General features: G+C 39.0%; 2 protein-coding genes and 1 long non-coding RNA gene across 3 annotated transcripts; 2 read left to right on the forward strand and 1 right to left on the reverse strand.

Moving 5' to 3' along the window:
- Positions 1–4: 4 nt before the first annotated feature.
- On the reverse strand, positions 5–2,976 carry LOC105271452 (Golgi resident protein GCP60). Its single transcript, XM_011313002.1, has 3 exons — positions 2,700–2,976; positions 941–2,058; positions 5–792 (listed from the first exon to the last, which is right to left on the reverse strand). Exons 1-3 carry the CDS (start codon positions 2,875–2,877, stop codon positions 625–627), a joined length of 1,464 nt encoding a protein of 487 aa, XP_011311304.1. The 5' UTR covers positions 2,878–2,976; the 3' UTR covers positions 5–624.
- Positions 2,977–4,560: 1,584 nt separating this feature from the next.
- On the forward strand, positions 4,561–14,047 carry LOC105271453 (homeobox protein Nkx-2.5). Its single transcript, XM_011313003.1, has 4 exons — positions 4,561–4,800; positions 10,969–11,081; positions 11,621–11,845; positions 12,946–14,047. Exons 1-4 carry the CDS (start codon positions 4,661–4,663, stop codon positions 13,515–13,517), a joined length of 1,050 nt encoding a protein of 349 aa, XP_011311305.1. The 5' UTR covers positions 4,561–4,660; the 3' UTR covers positions 13,518–14,047.
- A 6,147-nt stretch (positions 14,048–20,194) lies between these two features.
- Positions 20,195–21,929, forward strand: LOC105271454 (uncharacterized). Its single transcript, XR_892650.1, has 3 exons — positions 20,195–20,342; positions 20,582–21,034; positions 21,843–21,929. It is a non-coding gene; the product is annotated as an uncharacterized lncRNA (long non-coding RNA).
- The last annotated feature ends 5,094 nt before the right edge of the window (positions 21,930–27,023 follow it).

The raw sequence follows: 27,023 nt of genomic DNA on the forward strand, positions 1-27,023 counted from the left end.
GCAATTTTATTCAGGCACACAGATTTTATTCATTTCGAAATTTAATTGGCTTTTAGGATCGAGCTCGATCTTTGACACTGAAAACATATGAAATAATTTTATAGAAAAACCTAAAATAACACCACAGGATGTACGGAGAAGATTCAGTAGGAAAGTGGAAAAACTAGGTGTGTCAACGCAACAACGAAATAGACACATATCTGCAGACATTTTTCCATTGTCACGATTTAAATATTTTATCACTTTACCACTGACGTGGAGGTCAGGTGCCACTTGGTGTTTACAGTCAACATTATTATTTTTTATTAATATTTTTGCTCCGTACTCTAACAGACAGATACTAAACATACATTATCGATGAGATCGTACACCGAATTCAGTGAAAAACATTGAAAATAAGTTGTGCTAAATCGCAGTTTCTTCCTTCAAATAAAATCCAATGAAAATCCTATCTAAGTGTTGTTTTGTAATAAATAAACTATTTCTCACGTTATTGTGTCTCATATATATTTTTTTTGTTTTTTTTTCGCTCTTTTGGGACTCCTTGAAAGCCGGACTAGGGAAAAACCTGTGAACATGGTCTCTGGCCAGGGGTTTATGTCGACAGACACTTCAGTCAATGGGTTAAGACGGATTATCCGTGAAACCAGGTCGTGTGTAGTAAACTCGGTAGTAAAGAGTTTTACTCCGCCATAGAGAGTATGAATTATCGAATTTCAGTAGGTAAACACCTTCACCTGGATATTGATGGCTACCTGCGTAAACTTCTTCTTGGGAGTCTCGTCGGAACACCTGGAATGTAAGAAAACACAATTCCAATTCATTAATTGAAATCAATTCACCGTCTTTATTAAAGCTAATCTTTGGTTTGAATTTAATCATAGCCTAGAATATTTTTCAATTTGTGTGCTGGAGTCAATGAAAAAACAGATCAACTCACAGGTACAATAACACTGATCTGCGGTGAACTAGGCTTCTCCTCCGGATTGCTTTCCCCATTGACACCAGTCTCAAGATCCTCACCAGCATAGTCATCCTCATCATCATCATCCTCAGACTCACTAATATGCACAGATACCTGATTGGTTTCAGGTTTGGACCACTCGAAGTAGACACCAAAGCCAATATCATATCCATCAGTGGCAAATTCCCAGAAGAGGAATGCCCCATCTTCATGGGTAGGCACCCTCACAGTGACAGTCTCCCCATGTCCCACCCTGATGACAGCATCTCCAGCTTCCCTCTTAATGGTATCCTTGAACTCATCAACACCCGGCCTAGTCCACATTTTGGGTGTCTCAATGGGTGGCCAATCAGGCTCCCCATCCGAGTCTTCCTCCTCCTCCTCATTATTCCCATTATTGGCATTGCTCTCCTTCTCCCCCTTTCCCTCCTTTCCCTCCTTCACCACCTCATTTCCCACCTCATCCCTCCCCTCAGACTTCTTCTCCTCCTCATCAGTCTCATCGATCTCCTTCTTCTCACTCTCAGCACTCTCTTCAATCATCAGACGATTCTGATGAAGCTGCTGCATATACCTGTGATAATGCTGCTCCTGCAGTTGTCTTATGAGCACTCCCTGTTGCTCTGGATTACCCGGGTACTGCTGTTCAGCATAAGCTTTGAACTGATGATAAGTCTGCTGATTGAGTGCCTCCTGTATCTGTCTCCTCTGGTGCTCCCTCTTCTGCTGCTCCTCCTCCTCCCGTTTTCTCTCCTCCTGGATCTCTCTCTCCCTCTTCTCCTCCTCGATCCTTTTCAATTTCTCCTCGTTTTTCCTACGCTCCTGCTCCTCGATGTTTCGCTTCTGAGCCTCGACTACCGTTCGAAACAGGGGACACAGTTTGTCCAGCAAAATAATGAACCCCTCCATCGCCTCCTCCCTCGTTATATCCCCCAAGTTCTGCCATGCCAATCGTCTGTCCTTACCGATTACGTCCAACACACCCAACTCCGGGGAATTTTCTGCTGTGCATTTGCCATGAGTCGCCTGCTGGGTAAACGCCACCAGTTTAAGCTTGTCCTCGTACGACAAATGCACTGCCTTACCCTCTTTCTCTGCAAATTCATTATTCAATAGTTTTATTCATTCCAGCTCGGGCTTCAGTTTTTTTTGCTACATCATTTCAAAAGTTCTGCAATGAAGTGGCAGAACAAAGCTTTTATGGAAATATCTCTGGAATTAAGGGAGATATTGAAATTTTTATAATAACTTTTTTCCCAGATCTCAATCAGCTCTACAAAAAAAGTTTTAATAAAAATTGAGCTACTCCTCATAGCCTCGGAGATATTCACGAAAAACTTACGGGGGAACTGAAGTAACTGACTACTTCACTACCGAATGTTAGCAATCACGTTTAGATTTTGTTATTTAACTTGGGAATTGTAATTATGGACAATTTTAGAAAATGTAAAGATTATATTTATAGATGATATGCTAGTTTGAGATGGGGAGGATATTTCTACAAATTCATTGTACATTTTTTAATACAGAGTCGTTTTTATCAAAGAACAAAATCTCGTTGTAGTGTCATTTGGGTTTTTCTGTGCTTGGAGATATTGATGAGTTGTGCATACTGATTCTCTGAATTATTTATTACCTGAGCAGCCCCCAATGTCAGAATAAAAACAAGGTGAAATATTATCGATATGTGTGGGGTAGCTCGACAAATGGTTATATTCTGCAACCATCGACTCACCTTTATAGAAATTCAGGGCTATTTTGTAGAGCTCTCGAGTCTCGAATCCAGAGAGATGTGGCTGAAAACCCACGGTTTCTACGATGGAGGTGGGTTTTATTGACAATTCCTGGGTGGACACTGATAATTTATCAATATCCTCGGTGACAGCCACCACATCTCCCTCGGTTGATGCCATTTATCCAGAATTATTCAATTGTCAGTGGTTTATGTTTATTTGTCACAGGCACTTTATTATGTTGATGTCTGGACGTCAACTGCATCTGATTGAGGTGGGCATTTTGGAAGCAAGTGGGTCACTCTATCTTCATACGTGGCGGAAGGATAAGATTCACTTTTCATCCGTTGATACAAGAAGACTCATCAGCTGCAAGTGACTTACCAGAAGCGATGAGTCTCCTTTCGTCGATAACACAGGTCACCTCCTCAAAAAATGACAATCTCTCCAATGCTCGTATTTAAAATTCAATTTCCTTCGCACTGACTCAAAAAATGTCTACAAATGAACAATTAATTAATCACTCCGTCATTAATAATAATTAATCATCAATTAATAAAATTGAATTGCACCAGAGCGAGGCACTTAGACAGTCAGTTAAAAGAAAATTGAAGACTTGAATTTTAAAAAGTAAAAACGAATTCATTTTTTTTTTTTTTTGGTTCAATATTTTTTAATTTGTCGGCAAATATTTACCGCTGACATTTAAAAAACCGGAGTTTTTATTTTATTTTTATCGTTACCGATGTCAAGGCGATTGGGTGAATAGAAATGTACCGAAAAAAATTGATTATCGTGGAGGACTGATAATCTCGCTGATAGGTTCCAACTGATTAGGGCCACATGTCGATGTCACTGGTGCGGGTCTACTGTGCATTTATAGTCTTTGGGATTCTCACGTGAATGTAGAGGTTTTGAATATGAAGGACTGAGAGATTGTAGTCAACCGTTATCGATTTGACATAAAGGCTGAATATGCGTTGGGAGGAATGATATGAGCGAGGACTTTTTATTTCTCTCGTTGAATTTCAAGAACTGGGCCATCACGATGGAGTGATGATTGATTTTTATATCGGCGAGATCTTAGTCGTCGGACTGAGTGGCCGATCTCCAATCTTTTTATTTAGAAATTCAGAGGATCGGGGCATTTTTTTACGGGGGACTCGAGATCTCGCGGTTTTTCACGGGTTTTCCACGATTTCCTCTGATTTTTTGGAAATCGTGGCCGAGGGTATGGGAACACGAGAATTATCTACTGGAAAAGTACTTTAGTTTAAGCCCCGAACACTTCATGTCGAGGGTTTTTGAGTGTAATTGACGAATCGGATAGTTAACCAATCGAAATCGGTTTTCGTCATTAGTCATTATCAATTTGAAATTGATTGATTCATTTGCTGTCTGTACGGGGAGAATCAAGACCTCAAGGGCAGAATTTATTTTATAATTCATAATCGCACGAAAAAAATTCCAATGATTTCAGAAAGGAGTAAAGGGTTACAGTAAACAGTATTTTATTTTCTGAATAAATTTTTGAGTGATATCTCCGAATCGCGGAGTGATAGCGACATTTTTTTCAGGGCTAACTCATTATTTTTTACTCAGTAACTGAATTGAAGAGTAATTAAGACCAACTGATGGAAGAGTGAAATTTATTTTTATGACTGACGAATATTTCTGCAGATAATGACGTCCAAATTCCACATAGGCGAAATTTTGAATTAGAAATCGACAGATCGGTAGTCGAAACTAATCTCTATGGGGATGTTATCATTATCTGATAACGTTACCTCAGCGCCTATCTGGTGTCCATATTTTCGATAGAATATATAACTGGTAAATGTATAATCAGGACAGTCAGTGATACTCCGGGTGCGTGTTGAGTTTCAATGTCACTGTACATCGATTAAATTTTCACTTTTGGAGTTACTAGAAGGATTAAAAACGGGGGAGAAAAATTACTCCGATGATTGGTGGCAATAATTTTCAATATATCGGTGAAAATCAGGCTAAACTCCAGAGGATGGCGATGGGTTACGATGACTACTATGACTCCTCCTGGCACCTGATCCCACCTGATTACGTTTCCAACGAGGATGACTACAGGTGAGCTCTCCTCAGTAATTACTCGAAAACGGGGGACTGTGAAAAATTTGCCGGATGTTACATGCGTGTGGGGTGGATTTGTAATTCACCAGAGAGTGGTACGCCTTGTTACACTACTCGAAATATCCAGGGAGTTCCTCTCACCACCTGTTCGGTTTCCACGTTTAAATTCCGCTTGATCGCCTCCCATTTGCTCATCGAGTGTCTAACCTCTGCCGATCATATTGCAATAAAATTAAATAATCAAAGTGGATTTTTTAAGAGGCCATTTCCACAGGCCTCCCTAGGATTCCCTATTCCCCAGATTATCATCAGTAACTATTTTTGCTAAGTTAATGTGGGGAGAGAAAAAGTTTAAAATTACTAGTTGAAATAATTACTTTTCTCTGTGCTCTGAAAAATTTATTAAAAATCACTCACGACTCGCTCGTGTATTTTTGAATTATATCATTATTTATTTATAATTATGTTTTTTTTGTAGGAATTTTTATTATATATATTCTTCATGAATTTTTCCATGAGGGTAATGGGAAATCTGGAATTAAAAAATTGTTTAAAAAAATCAATTGAATAATATTGAATATATTTCTGTGAACGCAATGACAAAACATTGAACTTGAATTTTTCCATTTGCACAACGAAAATAAAAATAAAAAATTCCCGAGGACCATAGAAGCTGCTCCATTGTCCACCCTCCACTCGCAGCCGGCATTCTCCGAGAAAAAAACCTGTGGCTATTTTGAAATAACTTCTTAAACGCTTCTTAAACGTCGAAGGAGCCAAAGCCGTTGACGTCGACAACGGCAAACTAGCCGTACAAAGTTTGGGTCACGTTTTGACCCCATAGAACGTGAAGTGCAAGGTTAGACAGAGAGATTCTTTCATTCAAGGAAAAAAAAAAAACTACCGCTGCCCAAAGAGGCCCTCAAGAGTCCCCGTGGTGGATTCTACTACGTAGTACTACGGAACTTACTACGTTCATTCACTGGCCCACCCTCGGGCCCATTGTCCAACTTCATGAATGAACCGGAGGACTTCCAATACTCAAACTACGATTTTTCTCACAATCTGTTATGTGACGTCCTCTCCAACGTTTGCCTTCGCTTTTTTCATTTTTCTTCTTCAAATAATTTTTTTCGTTTTCGCGGACGTTCGAACGTGATATCGTATCTCCAGTGATACAACACGTTGAAAAAGTTGAAGAATCGACGATTAGAAACACGTGGAAATTCATTGGAAAAGTGTTTATCGAAAATGAGAGCGAATATTGATAATCAAAATAAATTTTCACAAACATTTTATTATTATTGTTTATAAATCTCCAATTAGATCTGTTCGTAATTTATTTTTGCGAGAATAGGAAGCCACGAATACCCTAAATATTAAAAATAACCATGACTTCCGGTATTTATATTCACTATTTTTCCCTGTAGAGAAAAATCGTAAGAGTGTGAGGAAAACTTTTTGATTCCAGGAATGAAACACGATTAACTGATATTTTATTCCGTATGTAGTCAATGATGCATTCATAAATTGTAAATTCATAAATCCGGCTGTCTGGAGGGGAAAAAATAATGAATGGAGCGTCGAGTGCTGGTAGAATGCTGCAGGTACCAGTCGGACAGGTATGAATGGGAATGCACTCAAGTGGTTTTTGGTGGAAACCTGGAAAATTTTGGGAAATGTGTGCGCGGGCACGTTTCGGCAATAAATGGAATAAAGTTGGACCTGCTGGTTTAAACTTGAAGAACATAGGTACCAGTATCTCAGGTGGTGGTCGTCCTCATCCTCAATCCGCCCTCCCCTCCTCCACAAATGTCGCCCCGAATTACCCCTGGGACCTGTGACCCTTGGAGAACCAAAGGCCGACAGGTACTCGTATTGTCATGTTAATGGGGGTGGAAATAGTCGTTGAAATAACTCGTAAATGGGTGAACGTCCATTCTTTCTAGGCACGTTTTCCAGATTGGATGGATTCGATGGACTCTGCACACCTGAGGACACCCCTCATTCACCTCTCTCCCTCAATTTACTATTTCTCCACTGTGAACAGTATTTCGAGTGCAAGTACTTCTGAGGGCACTTCATCATTTATTGGGGGGGCAACGACCATCGCCACCCACCTGTCAATTAGCCCTCTCAAATCGCATTTTATTATTCGGATATTTATGGGTGGAATTTACTCGAAACGAAAATCACATGGAGTCCACTCTTCATTCACTCTTCAAAATCTCTCTCATCACTATTTAAAATCAGTCTCTGATTTTTCTGAGATGCACAACATCCAAAATTGACAGTTGGTTGATAGAAAATTTTATTTTGACAAAAATTCAGTTTTCAGGGAAAAATTGATGGATCAGTTCCCCAGGTTGAGGGTAAAAATGTCTTTTTTTTTTCAGTTTATCATTTTCTCATTTTTTCACTTTCGACGTCTCGAAGTGTTTCGATGTGATGGACGAGGGATCGAAAACTTGTAAGACCAGAATAAAAAATGGCGTTAAAATGGGGATTGGGTTTGCAACACTGTGAAAAACTTGGATGTCCCTATCGCGAGTCTTAAAACAATGAGACACAGACAAATTGGGTTGCGTGCTGGAAACGAGTTGGCACAGCTATCGCCAAACAGTCGTGGGAGCTGGACAAATGTTGGCTCGATTGCTGCGAATCCCTTTCTAGTTTATTCCTCTCTCTTTCTTGGTTTAACGTTGGTACCACCCTCAGTGCTTTCACCCTCTAGGCCAGGGCGGCGCTCCGCGGCGTCAAGACACCAGGGATGGAGGGCCAAGCCTCGAGCAACTTCAACACGACCAAAAAACTACCCAAGAAAGTTGAATTTCGCCTCTTTTATGAGTTGAACCTGATTCTAACCCGATTATATGTCGCGTCTCTTCCAACGAAAGGGTAAGAGTACACGATTTCTGATACTCGATCCTAAGTTTGCGTGATGGTGACTCCTCCTTGTCACTATCTTATTCCATTTGGCTTCTAGTACTGTTACCACTGGTTGGAGGCACGATTTAGAGTGTCTCCTGAAGCCCACGCTATTCCAATCTTTTAATTCTCAATCACCACCAAAATTATGTCATAAAAATTACCATGAAAACGCCGTTAACATTTTTTTTTCAAACGTAAAGCGCATGTAGTCGCTGAAAATTAATATTGGATCAATAAACTGGGCAAAAAATAATCTGTGATTAATTCTTCTATTGATTGACAATTATGAATATTTATAAAATAAGGAAAATAAGAATTCCTCAAGTAGAAATCAATTCGAATCTCAAATCTCAAAACTTCGAGTGACGTGAGAAAAATTAATTTTTCGTCGGTTTCTTGCAAAAATTATTATGGAAAATTCTATAATAATATTTTTTCTATAATTATGTTGCATTCGTGATTTTTGTGATTTAATGGGAAGAAATATGATAATTGTCATGGCGTGTTACGAAAATAAAGTAAAAAGTTCCGGGGCCCCTCCATCTCCATCTGCTTTTTTTTTTTTAGTGAGGGTTGACTCAAACTCGATTTTTGAGGCGCTGAAAAAATAGTAAAAATCGGAAAACGCTGGAGGAGAACAATTTAAAGGTGGAGGTCAAGATTTAGTCGGGGGAATGAGAAATCCTGGACTATATGACTACCAGTCGAGTACAATGGGACCCTAATACGCCCCTTTCCGTACTTTTTGACTTTTATACAGGAGAATGGAGGGGAGGAAGAGTGAGGATAACAATGGCCCCACGGGATAACCGGAAATGCCGGTACGAAACTTTTTCACCTTCTTGATGCTATGAAATTGGGGCTAAACGATTGAAGAACTATCGTAACTTCTCAATGGGGATAATAAAAATTCTTGTTCACTTCGCGGTGAATAAAACGAAAAGGCAATCGAAAATGAAAAAAAAAAATGAAGGTGTGAAAAAGACGAGGAGATTGAAATTAATATTCATGAATTATTTATTCGATTCTCTGACGATGGATTCTAAAAAAAATATTTAAATATTTAAATAAAAAAAAATGAGCAATTGGTTGGCACTTGAAAATATATTCAAAACAAATATTTTCATAATCCTTGAATTTCGCTTCGCGAATGCAAAAAGAAAATGGAAATTATTGTTATTATTATTATTCATTTACATTTACGATTTCTTAATTGAAGAATGAATAATTGTCAATTTTCCCGAAAATATATTTTTCCATAAACCCATTCTCAAACTCGTTCCACGAACCGAAAAAAATAATGGGAAAACTTTTTTCATAACCAAAGAATTTTCCAATTAACCTCCTAATTCCTGAGGGAAAAAAAATCTCGGTACAGTACATCCATAAAAAAGAGGTACGAAAGTGCGGTGTTAATGCTCTTTCGCATTAACACTCGACATAAAGTGTGTCGTGGAGAACCGGGTAAAAAGCCCTTGATCGATGGTGAGCGCTGATTGGTGTAAATCCCCTCCAGGCAATCGCAGCCCCTGTAGAGCCGCCCCTTCGGGACTCCACCCCTCGGTAAAATAACCGATGCAATTCACCCCCGAGTGAGGGCTCCAAACTGGAAGAAATTTCGTAAGTGACCGATTTCCCTCGGCGAGGAGCAGAGGGTGGGAAAAACCCGCCCCTGGAGTGGAACCCGCCCCCCCAGCACTCGAGGGGTTCTCGAAGACCAGATCGGAACGATGGAAGGGACACACTAGCCGTCAAGTGCTCGTCGAGGACACTCGAAAAACTACAAGACGAGTCCTCAACTTATCGTGAGTGAAAAAAAAAAAAAACACATTGAATTCGACAATCACGTAATCCTCGAAGGATTTTTCTTCGACTTCCTGGTGAATCTTTTGAATCGCTCCAACTGGCTTCGAATAAACATTCGATTTTTTTTTTATTAATTCACATTTGAAACTCAGAATAAGTGGAATTTGTGCTGTGAATGGGTCCTAGTGAATTTTTGGGACGTGATTTTAGTGGATTCAATTGCTAGTGGGAATTTTTTATTGGTGGATTATGTATTGACAGTGTTGAAGGGATTAATCAGTGGACAATGGAGGATAAGAGCAAAATTCTTCCTTGGTCCCTCTTGACTTATCCACCTAATCTCCAGTATCATGTTTGGTGCAGTCAATTACTGAATGCAAGGTAATGGATTGAGATGGCTCCCGTCGAAAAACTCTTCGGCCTTATTTGAAAACAATTCTTACATTTAATTTAATAATTTCCGACCTGAGAGTGGTTTCATTCGGTGTTAAAAATTACCGGCGAAAATTTACTGTAGATACCTTGGAAAATTTTATCTTCTAGTTATTTTTAATTCAACATCCTTTTCTGTTCTTTTAATAAATAAAATCCTTGGACCCCGTTAATTTCAGTTCATTTGTCCATGAAAAATCCATTGTTTTGTTTATAAACCACATACTGGAATTTACAATTGAGTTAATTAAAAATCCAAGCAAATTATAATTTATCAGAGCATCCAGAATAAAAAACATGTTCAAAAATCAAATAAAAATTGTGAAGTTAATCAAATTAATTCCCTAAAATTCCGTGAAACTCGAAATTCCATGATTTTCCAACCAAAATGAAAACCGCGGTTCCTCCCAAAAGTGACTCCTCAACTGGGGGCAAAATAAAAATTATTCCAAAACCGAAGAACCAATAGAATAAAAAAATCCGTTGATCCCCGATGCCTGCGGTGATTTCGATGCCTACAAATAATCTTACGAGATAAATTCCCACGTTCGTCGGAAGGAAACCGCGTAATTAACTTAAAAATTATTGACCTAGAGCTATTGACCCACGAGTTAGCACCCAAGACTCCCAGGAATCCCATTTTACACCGAAAATCTCCAAATGTTTTGATACATTGCCCTACGTGTCCCGATAATAGATCGCCGGGCTTACAATTCCACGGAGCATCACTACATCCTGGATTTGCTGGTTCCGGATGCTTTCCTTCAATCTCGGCAGGTTCATTCTTACCTGGACAATAGAAATGTCCTGCGGGTGGTCCCAACAACCCGTCGTCCGGAGGAAAATGAAAACTCGACCGGTTTTAATCGGTTTTCCAAAAGCCACTTGCGCGAGTCGATGGCTTCCCGACTATTTCCCCTCACAAACTCAGACCCATTCCATTCAACCGTTTAAGCAGTCTTAATTAATCTCCATTCATTCTTGTTTACTTTGCAGACTGCTGGAGACCATGAAAATGCCAGTGGCAACCAGAACTAGCTCGGGATTCAATATTAATGACATTCTCCAGCTGAATGAGGCCAAACCACCAGCACCGGAGGACAGCAATGGTGAGCATCATCCCATTTTAATTGAATACATCAATAAAACTAATTAATATGATCAAAATTATTTTAATAACCCATTTTCTCGATATTGATACGCTTTTTTTTTTTGGAAAATATTGATATTGAACTCACCCGGGTAAATAATTGTAATCAAAATTTTTTAAAATAATTTTCTAGAAATTTTTGCGAATATAATTTTTTCTTTTCATTATACTGTTGTTTTCTTACTTTTTTAATTTTTCAATATTCTTAGAAAATACCCTAGCTAACTTATGAAAAAAAAATTTGGAAAAAATATTGCGATTACAATTTTTTTTTACCCAGGCATCCAATTAATTCCTCTTTCTCTAAAAATTCGTTCGTTAAATTTTCTCTCCTCGAACCTCTCAAAGATTCGAGAGTGAATTTAGAATGAAATAGTCTCTAGGCTATCGGAAGAATTTTCTCATTTTTTCCAATTTTTTCCTTCGGCACTGAAAAATTATTTAATTACGCGAAAAACGCGAAACTAAAACGTCTCCCCATTGTTTGTAAATCCCCAGGAACCCCGACAACTCTACCATCCCCAAGTGAACTGCCGTCGGCATACCAGCAATTCCTGGAGCACACCTCAGCAATTCTCCCTGGTCTGCACAGTAACCTCCGAGGAAGTCTGCCGCCGCCTCCACCACCGCCACCCCCAGGACTACCACCACCAGGTCTCCTAGGCTGGCCGACGGGTCCGATTCTGCCTGTATCAATGCCACAGACTCTCGCCGAAATGACCGGTAAGTCAACCCCCGAGGAATCCTCCAAAGCAATCACAACCCCTCGGAATCCCTCTCAAAATATCCGACTTATAGCTTGTCCGTTCAGAATAAACTCTCGATATTGAGACCCATAAACGAAACACGGTTATAAACCCAAGCCCCACACAGATCTGAGAAACCCTTATTTATTTAACACCCTACAATTGGTTCGCTCCTCGCCTAAGCAGGATCTAATGGTCCTATAAAAGCCCTCCACCATCCTCGATGGACGATTGGCTCATCGACGAGACAGATGTCACCCCTGGGACAGATGCAAACCATCCACAAGATGTATATACCGAAATGCTTTTCATTCTTCCCCTCTACCATTATGAATTGAAATTGTCACGCCCAAAATTCACATTGTGGTTGGTATAGCGGGGTGTTGTGTAGTTGTACCTTCGCATCTAGTAGTTGGTATGTAATAGGGGCTGGACATCAGGGATCTATTATATAACCACCATTTCTCTCCTTCCCATTGGTATTCAAGGATATTCGATCATTCGAAATCGTCAGGTATAGAGATTCAATGGAAAAGTAGAATCAAATTGATCCTTTTATGGTGGAGAACCTGATGATGTCATTCAGTTACATTCACATTTGAATTTAAATCGGGGGCTAATCCGTTAGGAAAACAATCGGTGTATTTTTGTAGCGCGAATCGTATCGCTGGCTAATTGAAATCACAGGATGGGGTGTCTAATCTCCCGTGAAAATGATATGGTTGATCTCGTGGGGTGCCACCAAGATGCATACGGGCGGACAACGGGGCTCAGGCCATATTTCACACCCTTCAGTTCTTATGTCCATCCTCCCCCCCCCCCATCATCCCCCTTTTCGTATATCTCCTGCGATACAATGGAATATTGTGGAGTTATGTGATCAACTCTGTTATGCGAGCGTTTCGGTTTTTTCTTCATGATTTTCTTTGGAGCTGATAAAATGATACAGCTTTATGGGGATTTTATGTGCAGTGTCGATCAGAGAGAGCTCCCCACGTGTTTCACTGGATCTTTGTGTCCGTGGAATCCTCAATCCCTGAATAAGTGCAATAAGGAAGAAATTTCTGATTGTTACAGTTCACCAACAACAACAGAGCCAGCAACAGCAGCCGGACTCGACGAGTCCAACAATTTCCGACTTGTCATTCCCCTCTCACCAAGACAATGGCAATGAATCATCGAAAGACGAGGAGCAGGACTTCGAGGAGATGGAGGAGCATCAGTTGGATGACAGGAATGATGAGAACGACAAGCGATCGCATGACCCCAACGATTCGTCTCACTGTAGCAAGAAGCAGAGGAAACGTCGGGTGTTATTTTCAAAAGCCCAGACTTATGAGTTGGAGAGACGATTCAGACAGCAGAGGTATCTTAGTGCACCGGAGAGGGAGCATTTGGCTTCTATCATCTGTTTGACACCGACACAGGTGAAGATTTGGTTTCAGAATCACAGGTACAAGACGAAACGCGCACAGAATGAGAGGGTGGAGGCTGGTGGCAGTGGATGCTCACCGAGAAGAGTTGCTGTTCCGGTTCTGGTGAGGGATGGAAAACCATGCCCATCAAAATTAATTGACTCTGGTTATCCCAGTGGTGCTGGACAGGTATCCATGGGTGCGCCATACATGCAGAAACCTTACTGGTGGTGAAAATCAGTTCTCATCATCTGTTTTTATCAGAGATACTATCACAATTTGTGCAAGTGAACGTTGGAGAGTCATCTGTGACATAAGTATTGTATTTGTAATATCATTCAGATTATCTGTCCCGGCACACCGCAATTTCATGACGACTTGTGTAATTGCGTTATCGCCTTGGTAGGACAAGGACGGCACAATTTTTATATCTCGCTGATAATTCGGAGATTGAGCTACTTTTTTTTTTTCTCGTCTACTGGGGAACACGTGTATGGAATCACGAAAAAAAATTTTGACAACCTCTGGGGGTCACACAATGGGACAAATCCAAGTGAAATTCAAATTATATCATGCGAAATTGCGATGGGTGATCAGTCGAAATATTAGGTTTAGGATGATCGAAAAGTGGGACTTATCGATCCAGAGTTTTATGGTGATGTTCGCAATTCTCGTTAACTTATATCACGATAAGTATTTATTGTAGCAGGTTGTATATATGTACATTATGTATGATAATAGTGAAATATAATATATAACCGCAGGATGCGTATGTATGAAGGAATTATGCATTCTGATTTTTTCTTTTGGTGGAATTACTAAGTCGAGAGTACAGTCCAATAATCCTGATCCTCTCCAATAATTTCTCGAGTCCTGATTAATCAGAAAATTTATAAAGTTATTAAATAACTCCGTGATTCACAAATCCTCTTGGAAAAATATTTCCTGAACTTTTATATATTTTACATATTTTTATATATTTATTATATATTAAAATTATTTGGAAATTATTTTGGGGACGCGTTTTGTTTTTGGAGATGAAAAATATTTAGCCCTGGGGATTCGGTGAATCCTCCCTCAGGGCAACGACGGAAGTCGGGCTCTGCTCGAGTGACAGGTTTCCGGTTTCCGTTTCGGAAGGCCGCCATCTTGTTACCGGTTTAGATTTCCCGGTTGTCTGGCGTCCTCTGGCTTTTTTCCATTGTTTAATTTCGAGTTGATCAGCACTGCCAGGGCAATTCTAATAATGATAAAAGGCGAGGGCTTTTTTACTGGACTGTTTTTGACCCCCGAATAACCCTAGCTGGTTATTTCTCGAGGAAGGGCGGAGATGACGCAGCGGAGTAAATGGAGTGGACAGCGGCCAGCATATGTTTCGCTTCGTAATAGTATTGGAAGAAAAAAAAAGGATAATATGGAATATTCGATGGTCGTGCGAAATGTCTGTGCGACGGACCGGAAGCCGACTGATAACATTCAGTTCGGGGATGATTTATATGGACTGCGCTATCTTGATTCGGACTCTGACTAGTTTCTTAGAGGAAAAATTGAAATATATCTACGAAAATTTATCCTGATGCATTCCCTCGAATAGCAATTGCAGAAAAAATTTTTGCTCCGAAAATATTTTGTTCTGAAAAAATATATTTACCATTTCCAAGTAATTTTATTTCAATTTCAAATGTTTTTTGAGAGTGTAGGGCAATCGTAAATTGATATAAAAAATTGATGAACTGTCAATTATAAAAAATGAAAGGCTAGTCCCTTTTTTGTTGGCGTTGTTTTTTTGAATTTGCGGGTTGCTTGTAAAAAATTTGAAAAAAATTGTTATGAAGATGATGAGAGGGCCCGTTGGGTATCGATTTCCATTGGTCATTCTATTCTTATACCCTCGAGAGGAAACTAGACTTGGAGACAACAACTAAAGGATACTAAAAAAGTCAGTGTCTCGAGCAGGAGTTTTACCCAAATCAATACAACAGGAAAACAAATTGATAGTTTGTCGAGCAACGGGACGTCCCCTAATATTTCCGAATGTAATCGAGGGGGTGTACCGTTGTCCTCACTATATCCAGGATCAGCTATAGTTGGACACAAGAGTTGGGAAGAGTGGAGGATAGTGAAAGAAGGCGAGGGTAAAAAATTCTTGAAAAAAAAAAAAGTTGGACAATGCAGTTACGTCCGGGGGTGTTTTATTGGCTGGTTTCCGCTATGGGGTGGAAATCCCAGGCGATGTTGGATAAAGGAATGGGGATATGCTAGGTGTACGCCTGGACGATTGGAGCTGGAAAGTTTTGTAGAAGTCCTTCCGCTGGATGAAAAACCCTTCAGTGGACACTAACGTCCGTTTTTACCCTCAAAGCATCAATTCCCAGAAAAAAAAATGAATTGAATTAACATCCCCAATTCTTCAGTGGTAAACACAAATATTCCGACGAATCTAATATATTGTTATGGATTTTATTTGCCGGGTAAAAAAAAATTGTAATCGGAACATTTTTTCAAATTATAAAAACAAATTTTCCGAAACAAATTTTTGAGAAATTTCTCAAAACATTTCCCAGAAATACAATTATTTTGTTTCCCGATTATTAAAAAAAAAAAAAATTTCTGAAAAGTTTTCCAGAAATTTTTGGAAAATTTGGAAAAAAATATTTCGATTACATTTTTTTTTATCCGAGTCATTAAATTGTTTTCTCGTATCTCGATACTATGATTTTTATTTCCCAGAATGTTATGAAAATTGTGAGAAAGAATTGATCAATTTCTGATTACAAAAATCTATAACCCGATATAAATTTGAATGGAAAGGTCGTGCGAAATAGTTGGGTTGTCCATTCTCAGTTGTCCTAATTACGGCTGCTCACCTGATGAGGAAAGAAGATAGCAGGCGTTAAAAGGTTCCACTCTATTGTTCGTCAATTGCTGGCAATACAAGCCGGAAGTTGAAGGTTTTTGAAAGGAGAGTGCTGGGGGTGGATCGCGGCCTCGTGGCACATCACGGGGGATGATTTCAGGGTGGTGCAGTCACGCGACCGGAAGGAGCTGCCTAATTGATATCGATCAGAACAAAACCTGAACTCCAGTGCGTGCCTGTCTTAGCGCCTCTTCAACCAATTTCTTTTATTCCACGAGGCAATATTTAATTACTTTTATTCTCATTTCAGTCCTAATGCCCCCGAGTTGCCGATTGTCTCAAAATTTTTATTTTAAACGTTCACTAAATTTCTTGTTTTTCATGGTAATTCGAAGAAATAGCATTTCGCGGGGGGAATTAGCATTTTTCAATTAATTAAAAGCCTCAATTATCGATTCATCATTAAATTCATGGAAATAATTGATTATTTAAGTATTTAATTGATTCGTTGATGAAGAAATTGCAATTGCTCTACTCTGAGAAAAAAAATCGTTCTGTCGAATGAATTTGCTTCTGCTGCGTAAATTTATGTGATTTAATTTATTATTCGGATAAAATTAATTTTATTTCTCACAGCGGGTTTTCGAATTCTCCATAAATGTCGGTGAAAACTGGGAAGAGTTAAAAATGGGGGTGAGGCTGGAGGGGAAGAGGGAGATGATGGAAGAGGAGAAAAATGGAGAAGGTAGTGATGGAGAGACGGAAACGCCCGGGGATTTTGGAGGCATCGACGAGAGTCGGTTCACCGCGGTGAAAAAAATCGTGTGATTAATCAAAGCGAAAATTCCAACTACCACAACTGCAAAATCCTCGGCAGAGAACATATTCCTCGGTAAGAATAGATAGTTTCCGGTTCCGTTCTGCTTTATGGTACGTTGCGGCTCAGCGATGTATTAAGATTGCTTAATCGATAGAGGAACCAACGGAAAACTAATTCGTTTTTCATTTCTGAGTTGTCTCAATTCTTCATTTCATAATTCTCCAAGCTTATTTATCGTCGCCGAACAAAAAGGGGTGACTCTCCGAGAATTATCTTTTATTTCACGATTTAATTTTTATTTTTAATCCCAAAAATCAGGAATTTCGTAACTGAAAATTGTAAAGAACTCAGAAAATTCCTTCTGGAAATTTTCACAAGATTTGTTGAAAAATTTTTAAAAAATGTGTGTCGGAAAATTTTTTTAATAATTTCCTAGATATTTTTGCGAATATAATTTTTTCTTTTAATTATACTGTTGTTTTCTTACTTTTTCAATTTTCGAAAAATTTTTCAAAACCTTTAAAAATAAAATTGTTCCGTTCCGATTTTTTATTGTTTCATAAAAAAAAATTCTGAAAAGTTTTCTAGAAATTTTTTGAAAATTTCAAAAAAATTTTGATTACAATTTTTTTATCCGTGTAATTATAAATGGTAAATGAATATTAATTTATCGTCCATGTCCTGGAATTTTATTCTATCCTATTCCAGTGTAACCCATAAATCGCCCCAAAAGCTGCAGTAAAATGAGAACAGAATTATTTGAGTCTATTCCACGATTAATCTCAATAGAGTAAGATCGAATGGCGAGCGAAATCAAAGCTCAAAATTGTCGAAAATTCCGTGTAAACGGCAGGATCATGGTAAAAGCGTGTCAGTGAGTAAACAATGAAGGGGAGTACAAGCCCGGGAAATGCGTGGGTTTTGATCGGTTAACGATAACGATAAGTCAATGCCGAACAGGCTAATTTAGACGTTGGAGGCACGTGTGAAAAAGCCCCACAGGCCCATCACACCCTGCCAGTGGGTATTCAACAACCTCCGAGGCACTTAATAATTTTTCCCACCCTCGCATTCACTACCTCCTCTTTCTCTTCGATATAAAACCGTGACAATGGGCACGACAGTTTGAACGCTGCACGCGCGTCATCCATTAGCCGATGCTCCCATTGATAAAGGGGAGGTTCTCCTTGCTTTGCATACTGCACATATTGCAATTGCTGGGGAAAATTATTTTTCATTGCTGGAATTTACTGAGGATAAAATACCCATGGTTTTTTTTGCCCATTTTCCCACAGGATTCACAGGAGTCACAACCGAAAGGAAAGGTAAAACGATATCGACGATTTTGATTGCCAGTGAGTTTTTCGAAAAATCTACGGAATTAAGGGAAATCGCGAAAATTTTGTCGGAATCTTTTTTGGAGAGCTCATTGAGGACTACGAAAAAGGGTATTATAATCATTTCGATATCTCCCTTAATCCTTAAATAAAAAAATAAGAAATATCTCTCACAGCCGATTGATTAGAAATGTGTGAGAGCAAATGAATTAAGATCCAAAAAAATTCACTTCCTGGGAATAAAGAATTGAAAAGCCCAGATATTTACCCAGTGCAGTATGTTTTCCACCAAGGACCTCATTGTACCACAAACCAGCCAGGATTATCCCTGGATTTGTCTCCCAGTTGGTCATGGTTTGGTGTTTGAAGGAAACACATCAGTTGTCCTCGAGGCGTTGGTGCGAGTTGTATTCGATTATTCGCTCAATTTCCCTCGAAATATTTCTCCCAACACTGAAAATATCCAGTTGATGTACATTGTGTACACTCTGGGCTTGAAAGATCCTTTTTTTTTCAGAAAGCAGCCAACAATGCTGGGTGCGACGTGGCGTCGCTAAGCTCGTTAAACGCCAGCCTTCAACCAATTTCTCCCCAGTGATCCACCTTTTTGGTTAAATTGTGGTAAATATCCCTCGATAAATGCCCCACAAAATCCTGAATCACACTCCCAGAAGCAGTATCTATTTCTCCATTTTATCAGACAGCAAGAAAAAAAATTATAGTACCATAATAATTATTTTATAATAATTATTTTATATTTTTCAGAAATTCACATGAACTGGAAAATTTCATTGAATTTTCGCGACAACTGAAATTTTCCTCTTTAATTCAATTCAGTGTCACTGCCCTGACAATTAGTCATCAGGAAATTTTATTTCTCATTAGAGTCCACTGAGGTATTTATAAAACAATTTCGCGGGGATTATTTTTGGGGCGGTGATAGCATGCACGATGCTGATGTTTAATACCAAAAATAGATTATTATGTAATTTTCACTTGAGAAACAGACGCATTAATATTTCCGGATACTCGAGCGTTGGAAATGGTTCGATGATGAGTGGTAGATCCAGAGGATTGAACTCTGGATGATGGAGAGTCAAATACTCAAGGAATTTTATTCATACCCAAAAATTATAATCAATTGAATCTAATACAAATTCCTTTTATTTGTTAATGCAATGATGCCGAAAAAATTCTGATGAATCATTTTCATATTTTTCATCGCCCGTAGACCCAGAAATAGAGAATTACCAGAATACTCAAATAATTTGACTGACGCGTAATTTCCCGCGACTTTAATAATTTATTTCGTTAAAAAATTTCACTTCAAATCATTTATCATTTTTTACTTGAAATTAAATTTGTAACAACGATGTATTATCCCTCTAAGTCAGATTAAAATTCCCTGCCGCAGAAATTACAATTCCCTCAGGAAATTATTGAACATTCCAAATAATCGAGGAATTGTCGCGTGGCGAATGATCTGAAGCTCATAGACACGATTGGCAACAAAAGCTGGTGGCGATTAATTATGAGTTATATTGGAGTGGGATCCCGAGGCAGAAATGCTATTACGAAAGCATCCGGTAACACAAGCCAGCACTTAAATCCAATCGGGCTGACGTAGTGAGCTCTACGTTTCCATTACCTACGTCACGAGTCAATACATTATTTCGCATTCATCCGTCGCCCACTCGCGAGATCTATTCCGAGATTTTTCCCTAGCCGATGAGGAATGGAAAAAAAAGGCTTGCTGCGTAATTAGAGAAGGGAGTTGGTGTGAGGATTGGAGAGGTTGGACCAGGAGTATTCTATCGACCACAGCTGAAAGGCCACGCCTTTGCCCAGGTGCCCCAGGAGGGGTTGACCTCACTGAGTCGATGCCGACGGTATAACTTCCAGCTTCCTTCCCCCCTGCCTCATCGAGGGTGAAAAATCATTCTCCGGGATTCTTTGATCAACATTGTGGCCTCTAAATAATCCACTCTGCCAGCCCAGCTTAACCACCAGAGATTGTCTTTAATAGAATTACACATTTTCTTCCTGTAATACGGAAAGTCATTTGAATTTTCAATTACATCAGTTTGAATTTAATTTCAATTAACGGGCACTGAATTTCTTACGTTATTGAAATTTTTGGAAAATTAATATAAAAATTCAAGCTTGTATTATAAAAATTCTGAATTAAAATTCAAACTCATATAATTGTGTTTATAATTGTGGTTTCAATTCTTGAATTTTTTTTTGTGAGCTTTCACATAATTAATTCGATTTTTATTTTCAGATAAATTCTCATATTTTCTGATCAGTAAAAACGGGATTTTATTATTGGGCAGTCTAATTTTTGAATGAATTTCTCCCGGTGTGACCTGTTCTCGGGAAAATTTTATTGAGGAAGTGGCACAATCGTCGGATCCATGACGAAAATTGCCCAAAACACGGTCATTGTCCGGAAGCGGTAAAAAGTCACCAATAAAAAAGAACACGACCACAATTACACGGCGCAACACGAAGAAAAAAAAAATACCGGAGAGAGACGAGAGATGTTACTCACCTCGATTGAATCCCTTTTCTGGATTGACCGGATGTTTAAGGTATTGTCCCATGCGAAAAAGCGGTGTCACCCCGGAGGGATGTGTTCCAATTCATTGTCTGGCATTTAGGAAGGCGAAAGCTCCCGTCGAAGCCGGAAAATTCTCTGGCATTGTCGAGACGTGTAAAAAGGAAACTATCGAAGGTGCGAGAAATGATGCTAAATAGAAAAATATATATCGCCGGGATTTATACGCCCCTTTTAACGATACCTTTTTCTATCGACAATGGAGGCACATTCTGTCATCCAACCACTGAAATTCTCTGTCGTGACATCCTGACCTTCGGGTACTGTCGTTGCATCAATTTTAATCTCATATTTGTCAACAGAGATTGGATTTTTTACGGTGGAGAGAACTACTCCCGTATTCCGAGGTTATTTGCTCGATTGAGCATGATGATTTTATGGATTCATTTGGCAAAGTGCTTTTCATTTCTGGTCATTCATCTGAATCCATTGAAAATCTTTATTTCATTTTTTTATAATTCCTCGAATTTCCCCCGGTTTAATTACGCGGGTAAAAAAAATTGTAATCAGAATATTTTTTTCCAAATTTTCAAAAAATTTCTGGAAAACTTTTCAGAATTTTTTTTTTATTAAACAGAAAAATAAGGTAAACAAAAGAATTTTGTTTTTGGGAAAGGTTTTGAAAAATTTTTCAAAATATTTTTGAAGAATTTGGAAAACATATTTTGATTACAATTTTTTTACCCGGGTGTTTAAAAACTCTCGAACTGACATTGTATCAATTTCAAGAAAACAATTCGATAATTTCACATTAACAATTTTTCTTGTTCCATTTAATTAATATTTTTTATTATAATCACTGAATTATCAGCACCACGTGCAATTGTATTAATGAATGAAGAATTTCTTCAACTGAGTTGAACCCTGAAATTTTTTTAAATAAATTTAATTATCGACTTTTGGATTGAATTTTTTTTTCTTTCAGCGAGGATTTTATTGCGATTGGATAATGAAATGAATCGCGAAGTGGAAAAATGAAAACTTGCGGGGGTACATTATGAACTTTCCCGAGATCTTCGGGGATCTATTTTCTCGGTTGAAGAATGCTCCACGGTGGTTGAAACCGTTGCGAAAGTTTGTCGTTGAAAACCATTTAACATTGCATCGACCAGCTGAAGTTAGTGTTCCCTAAATAGGCGCTAAATAGGCGTGTCCCATGCTTCCGTTGCGGCATGGACTGACGCCTATCTGTCTCCCAATTCCGTACACGATCGAGAACAATGGAAAAACCATCGGAAGATCGATCGATGCCCTGTTCCACTCCCTCTTCTGCATCCCCGTCGACTAGGTGAAACCAACGAAGAAGGAACTAACGTCGAACTAATAAATCACGAGAGAATTCATGTCCTGAGTAGAAGTGAGTCAAACAAAAATCACGACAGAATAAATTTCTCTGAGTAAACAGATAATTATTAAACTTACTTTCGATTTCGATTGAAACTAAATTCAAGTTCAATTCTCCTGACAATCAATTTTTAATCGAAAAAATTCCCTTCAATTTTCAAGATGAATCATAAATTAATTACATCAAATCATTCCCTCAGTGGAGTTTCGATTTTTCAACCTTCCAAGGGAACCACAAAATCCGCCAATCAATCAACCTCGGCTCCTCAACCCCAGATTTTTAATATGAAAATCATCGTGATTCCTCGAGCACGGACAAGCACACGTGTGCATCATCGAGGTGTTAAAAAATCGGCGGTTGATCCTCAGAAAGCCATTCCCAGCATGAGGGGTTGATACTCCATGGGTGTGCTAATGCCAGAGAGACTGAAGTCATGGGGTGATGGGGGAGGTAGTTTGGGAGGGTGCAAGGGGTAGTAAGGGGGAGTGTTCCACCCTTCTTCCTAAAAACGTCGTCGCCTAATTGATATAAACGCTCGCCTTAATATACTTGTCATAGTGCTGGGGGTCAGATCCGGCGGACGTCAACGGAGGCCACGAGAAAAGCCCCGGACCCCCAAAAACTATTACACTGGGCTGTTTTAGCCCCTTGAGCCTTCCACCAGGGCTTATGTACGTTAACCGTAAAGTGACGTGTTGCTTTGATATTAGATTCGCGGCGGGCGGGCGTGGCGATATAACCAATATACAGCTCATGCAGGGGGCTGACATCATCCCTCTGGAACTATTAACATACCAATGAGCTTTGGCATTGTCATGTCGGTAAAAACCGGATTAACGACAACCCATCACGAGCTTGTTCACACATGTATTGCGTATTAATCAGGATTTTTTTTTTTATTTTCAGTTGCCTTTTTTTGATGATCCCAGCGATCACTTGGGATTGTTGAAGAGTCGTGATAACCTAGTGATAACGATACCCGGGTTTTAAAAAATAAAAAAATTGTAATCGGAATATTTTTTCCAAATTTTGGAAAAAATATTCCGATTACAATTTTTTGTAATAATAAAAAATAAAAAAAATGTAATCGGAATATTTTTTCCAAAATTTGGCAAAAATATTCCGATTACAATTTTTTTTTACCCGGGTATCTCGTTTTTTCAAGTTTGTGAACTTTTTGTTTTTGCTTTTTGGTGCGTTTTTGAAAAATAAAAAAATTAGAAGATTAAATTGTAATGAATGATGCAAAGAGGGAAATATTTTGATATTATTTCATGAACTCTTAGTCTCCGCTGTTTATTGCAATTGCATGTTGAAATAGCAAGCGTCAGGAAGCTGTTTGCTCCCCGAGGTGAAATAGACAGTCTCCTCAGATGCACGAGTCAACAACTTTTGTCATAAGGTCAATACGATTCTCCTTTCTATACCCTCACCCAACAATGGATAATGGGCGTGAAATTTGGAAAATCAGTCTGCCGGGACTTCTTGTCCCCCAGTTGTAAAAATATGTGCGTGGGGATGGAATCGAACAGTGAATAAGTGTCGGTCCTTTTCCGCAGGAGGCCTGACAAATTCTTGTTTATGGGCCCAAAACGGTGCTCGCGACCAGGTGTACGGGGGCCTCATAAGATCAGCGCTGCGACCCACCGCAGTGATATCCTCGGGGATTTCGCCGATACTTCAATCCTAAATAAATAAATAACTTCCCTGAAATTATTTGATTCTTCAAATCCCTGAGAGTTGTAAAGTGATGTAGAAAAATATTTTTCAGAGTGGCTCGAAGAATGGAAAATAGGGGGTATGCGTGTCGCTAAAAAAAATAATAACAGCCATTCCTTCCTCCTTTTTTATTTCTTGTAATATGTCACTGTTGTGTTGCCTTAATGTTCGGCTTATAAAGCAGAAGAAAATCTTTTTTCACCCGAGCCATTAAAGAAAAAAAAACATTTTTTTCTATAATTACGATTGATTTAAGACTCAGAGCTATCGATATCTTCAATGTCCTCGAGATATTCGTGAGCATAAAAAAGGTGAATGAAGATCAGGCGATTTCCTCGGAATATATGAGCTCTCTATTTAGAGCTCCTTATCCACGAAGAGGAATGGCGGACAATGAAATCCCTCAGGATGTTCACCAGCTCCCCCTCTTCGACCAATGAACCTCCTTCCAGCGATCCTCCGACCAACCGTCAACCCTCTGATGCTCCTGCGCACCCGCACCCTCCACCAGGGGTAAGTCCTTCCAGAGTAACTGGAGAAAAACTCATAAGTTTCAATTTACCTCCGGGAGGGATCAGCGTCCTCACTACTGAAGACTCCCATATCGATTCCAGTGACTCCACTCGCGTCTCCCTACGAGGGGAATAACTATCACAACACCTAGACATCCTCATCATCGTCTGGAGTTATTCGAAAATTATTGATTTCAATTCATTCATTGAGACTTCAATTGATTCAACAATATTTTCAATGGATTAACCCCGTGCGATGATAATTGGCTTTTCCAAATTATCCGTTCCATTTTCAGTGGTGAATTCCGGAAATTCTTGTTCTGTCTGAAATAATTCAATCACTTCAGTGATTTTGGCGGGGTAATTCAACTGGAATTTGAGGATTCCATGAATTTTGGAGCTTCCATGAAAAATTCTTTGGGACTTCAATTAAAAATCGGCAATTTATCTACTTGATTCATACAAATTCGGAAAGAAAATGGCCAACTGCTTTAAAAATTGATCCACCATTTTTTACTACTGAATTTTCAGTACCCGTTGCCCTGAAGAAAATTTTCCCAACTGAATGCCGAAAATATCTGCCTGAAATCGTTTTTCAAAAGAAAAATTAATTGTCAAGATTATTTTTTTTCTAAATGTGGAACCGGTGAAGGTAATTTTTTTGTGTGCACGAAATCTGGGGAAAAAATAAACCGTCACTCCTCACGGAACGATCTAATTTCGATGCTGTGACCGAGGGCATAACTGGGTCAAGAGGAATCGTCTATTTATAAATTAACAGAATAAAAATTGCAACATTCAAAAGAATTCCGAAAAACCTCGATTCTTGGGTGGCGAGAAGGTCATCGAAGAAAAAAATTGGCGCAGTTCTGAGTTTTTCAGGATATCATGAACAAGGGGTAAACATTACTGTACGTCAGGCATTTGCAAAGGTCAGTCACTCGTCACTTCTTCTCTAGCCAATCGCTTCTTCTTCATCTACTAGAAGGAAATCCACGCTGGTACCTCAGGTGTTCGACTCTTTTCTGGTGTAATCACTTGTTTCGTGTGGAATAGTCGGTGCGATGCGGGTGAATATGTAGGTAATGAACGGAATAATTCTGGTGCTGGCAGAGACATCAAGACATCAAGACAGCAAGACATCTCTCTCGACTGGCCGTGACCGAATTCAAAATATAAATACATCGGGAATGATACACACTTGTATCGTGTTCACAGAGTCGAGGGAATACTGCACTCCGAATGGATTACCATGTTCAGTAATTTTATTGAGTTTTTCCGGAAAATTCTCTCTAATTCCAGGTGAACGGGGAAAGAATTCCAGGGAAATTTCAAAGAATTCCAGTTTTCTCCAAAAAATCGAACCCTTTTTACATTTACTCACGTCTAAATGACGAGAATTTTCACCGAATTGTGGGAAAATTGTGGGAAAATGGAAATTATTCCCGGAGTATGGAATATTGGAAATGGAAAGTCCGGTGAAGTCAATTGGAAAAATGGTGTAACTATTGATTTTTCGTTCTGCATTTTCGAGTAAAAAAAAAATATTCCGATTAAAATTTTTTTTACCCGGATTGATATGAGAATTAAACATTAAAAATTAAAAATCCAAATTGCCAATTTTTCGGGGTGGGTAGGGGAATATGTAGCTTGAATACTCGGGCCCTTGAGTATATTAGATAATCCATAATTTATCGGATGATCCAACTGTCCAGCGGCTTGGCGTGCCAACTTATGTTCCCCGAACATCTTAAAATTCAAAGCAATTTGTTTTTGAGATGATAGCGACAGTGACATTGAACGTTGCAAGGCGAATAATTTTGAGACACCTCCAAGAAACTGGAGGACGTGCATTTTCGATATAGACCTGCAATTAATTAGAAACGCTCCAACCGCGCCAAGAAATGCCATAATCCAATTAAAAACCGGAATGCAATTCCATTCATTCCAAAATTCCCCATTTCCCTCCTTAAAATTCAAAAATCAATTTCTAAAAATTGAGCATGAAATGTACTTAAATCATCAACAATTTCCCTAGAGACCGAAAAATTAAAGTTTTTCCACTTAAACCGAATTCTCCAAATGAAATATATCTTAAATAAAACAATCGACGAATTTTTGAAATTTCACCATTGATACCAGAAAATGAATAAATACCATTACTCGAAAGAAATAATTTCAGTGTGTTAGCCTTGATTTATCAAATCATAGTGAAATTCCTGAGAGAAGACACGAGGAATTCCTACGCAATTCCATGGAGAAGACGAAATCCTCTGTGAATATCTCTTGAGGGTGTGGGTGGAGACAGTGGGCGAAGATTCACTCATGATAATGACGTCGGGAAATAAGATAAACAAATAGAAACTCCGAGACAAACAACGGAAGTGCTGACGTTCATTGTTTATGCCAGTGGAAATTGCCGATTGTCTCGACCTTTGCACATGAAGAGATTGTCCCCGGGGGAAGCAACCGACTCCACCAGATTTCCACTACAAATCAAGGGTGAGGGGTGCAAGTTGCCATAAATGTC

The sequence above is a fragment of the Fopius arisanus genome, unplaced genomic scaffold (genome assembly GCF_000806365.1).
Source record: "Fopius arisanus strain USDA-PBARC FA_bdor unplaced genomic scaffold, ASM80636v1 scaffold00111, whole genome shotgun sequence".
In the NCBI taxonomy this organism is placed as follows: Eukaryota; Metazoa; Arthropoda; class Insecta; order Hymenoptera; family Braconidae; genus Fopius; species Fopius arisanus.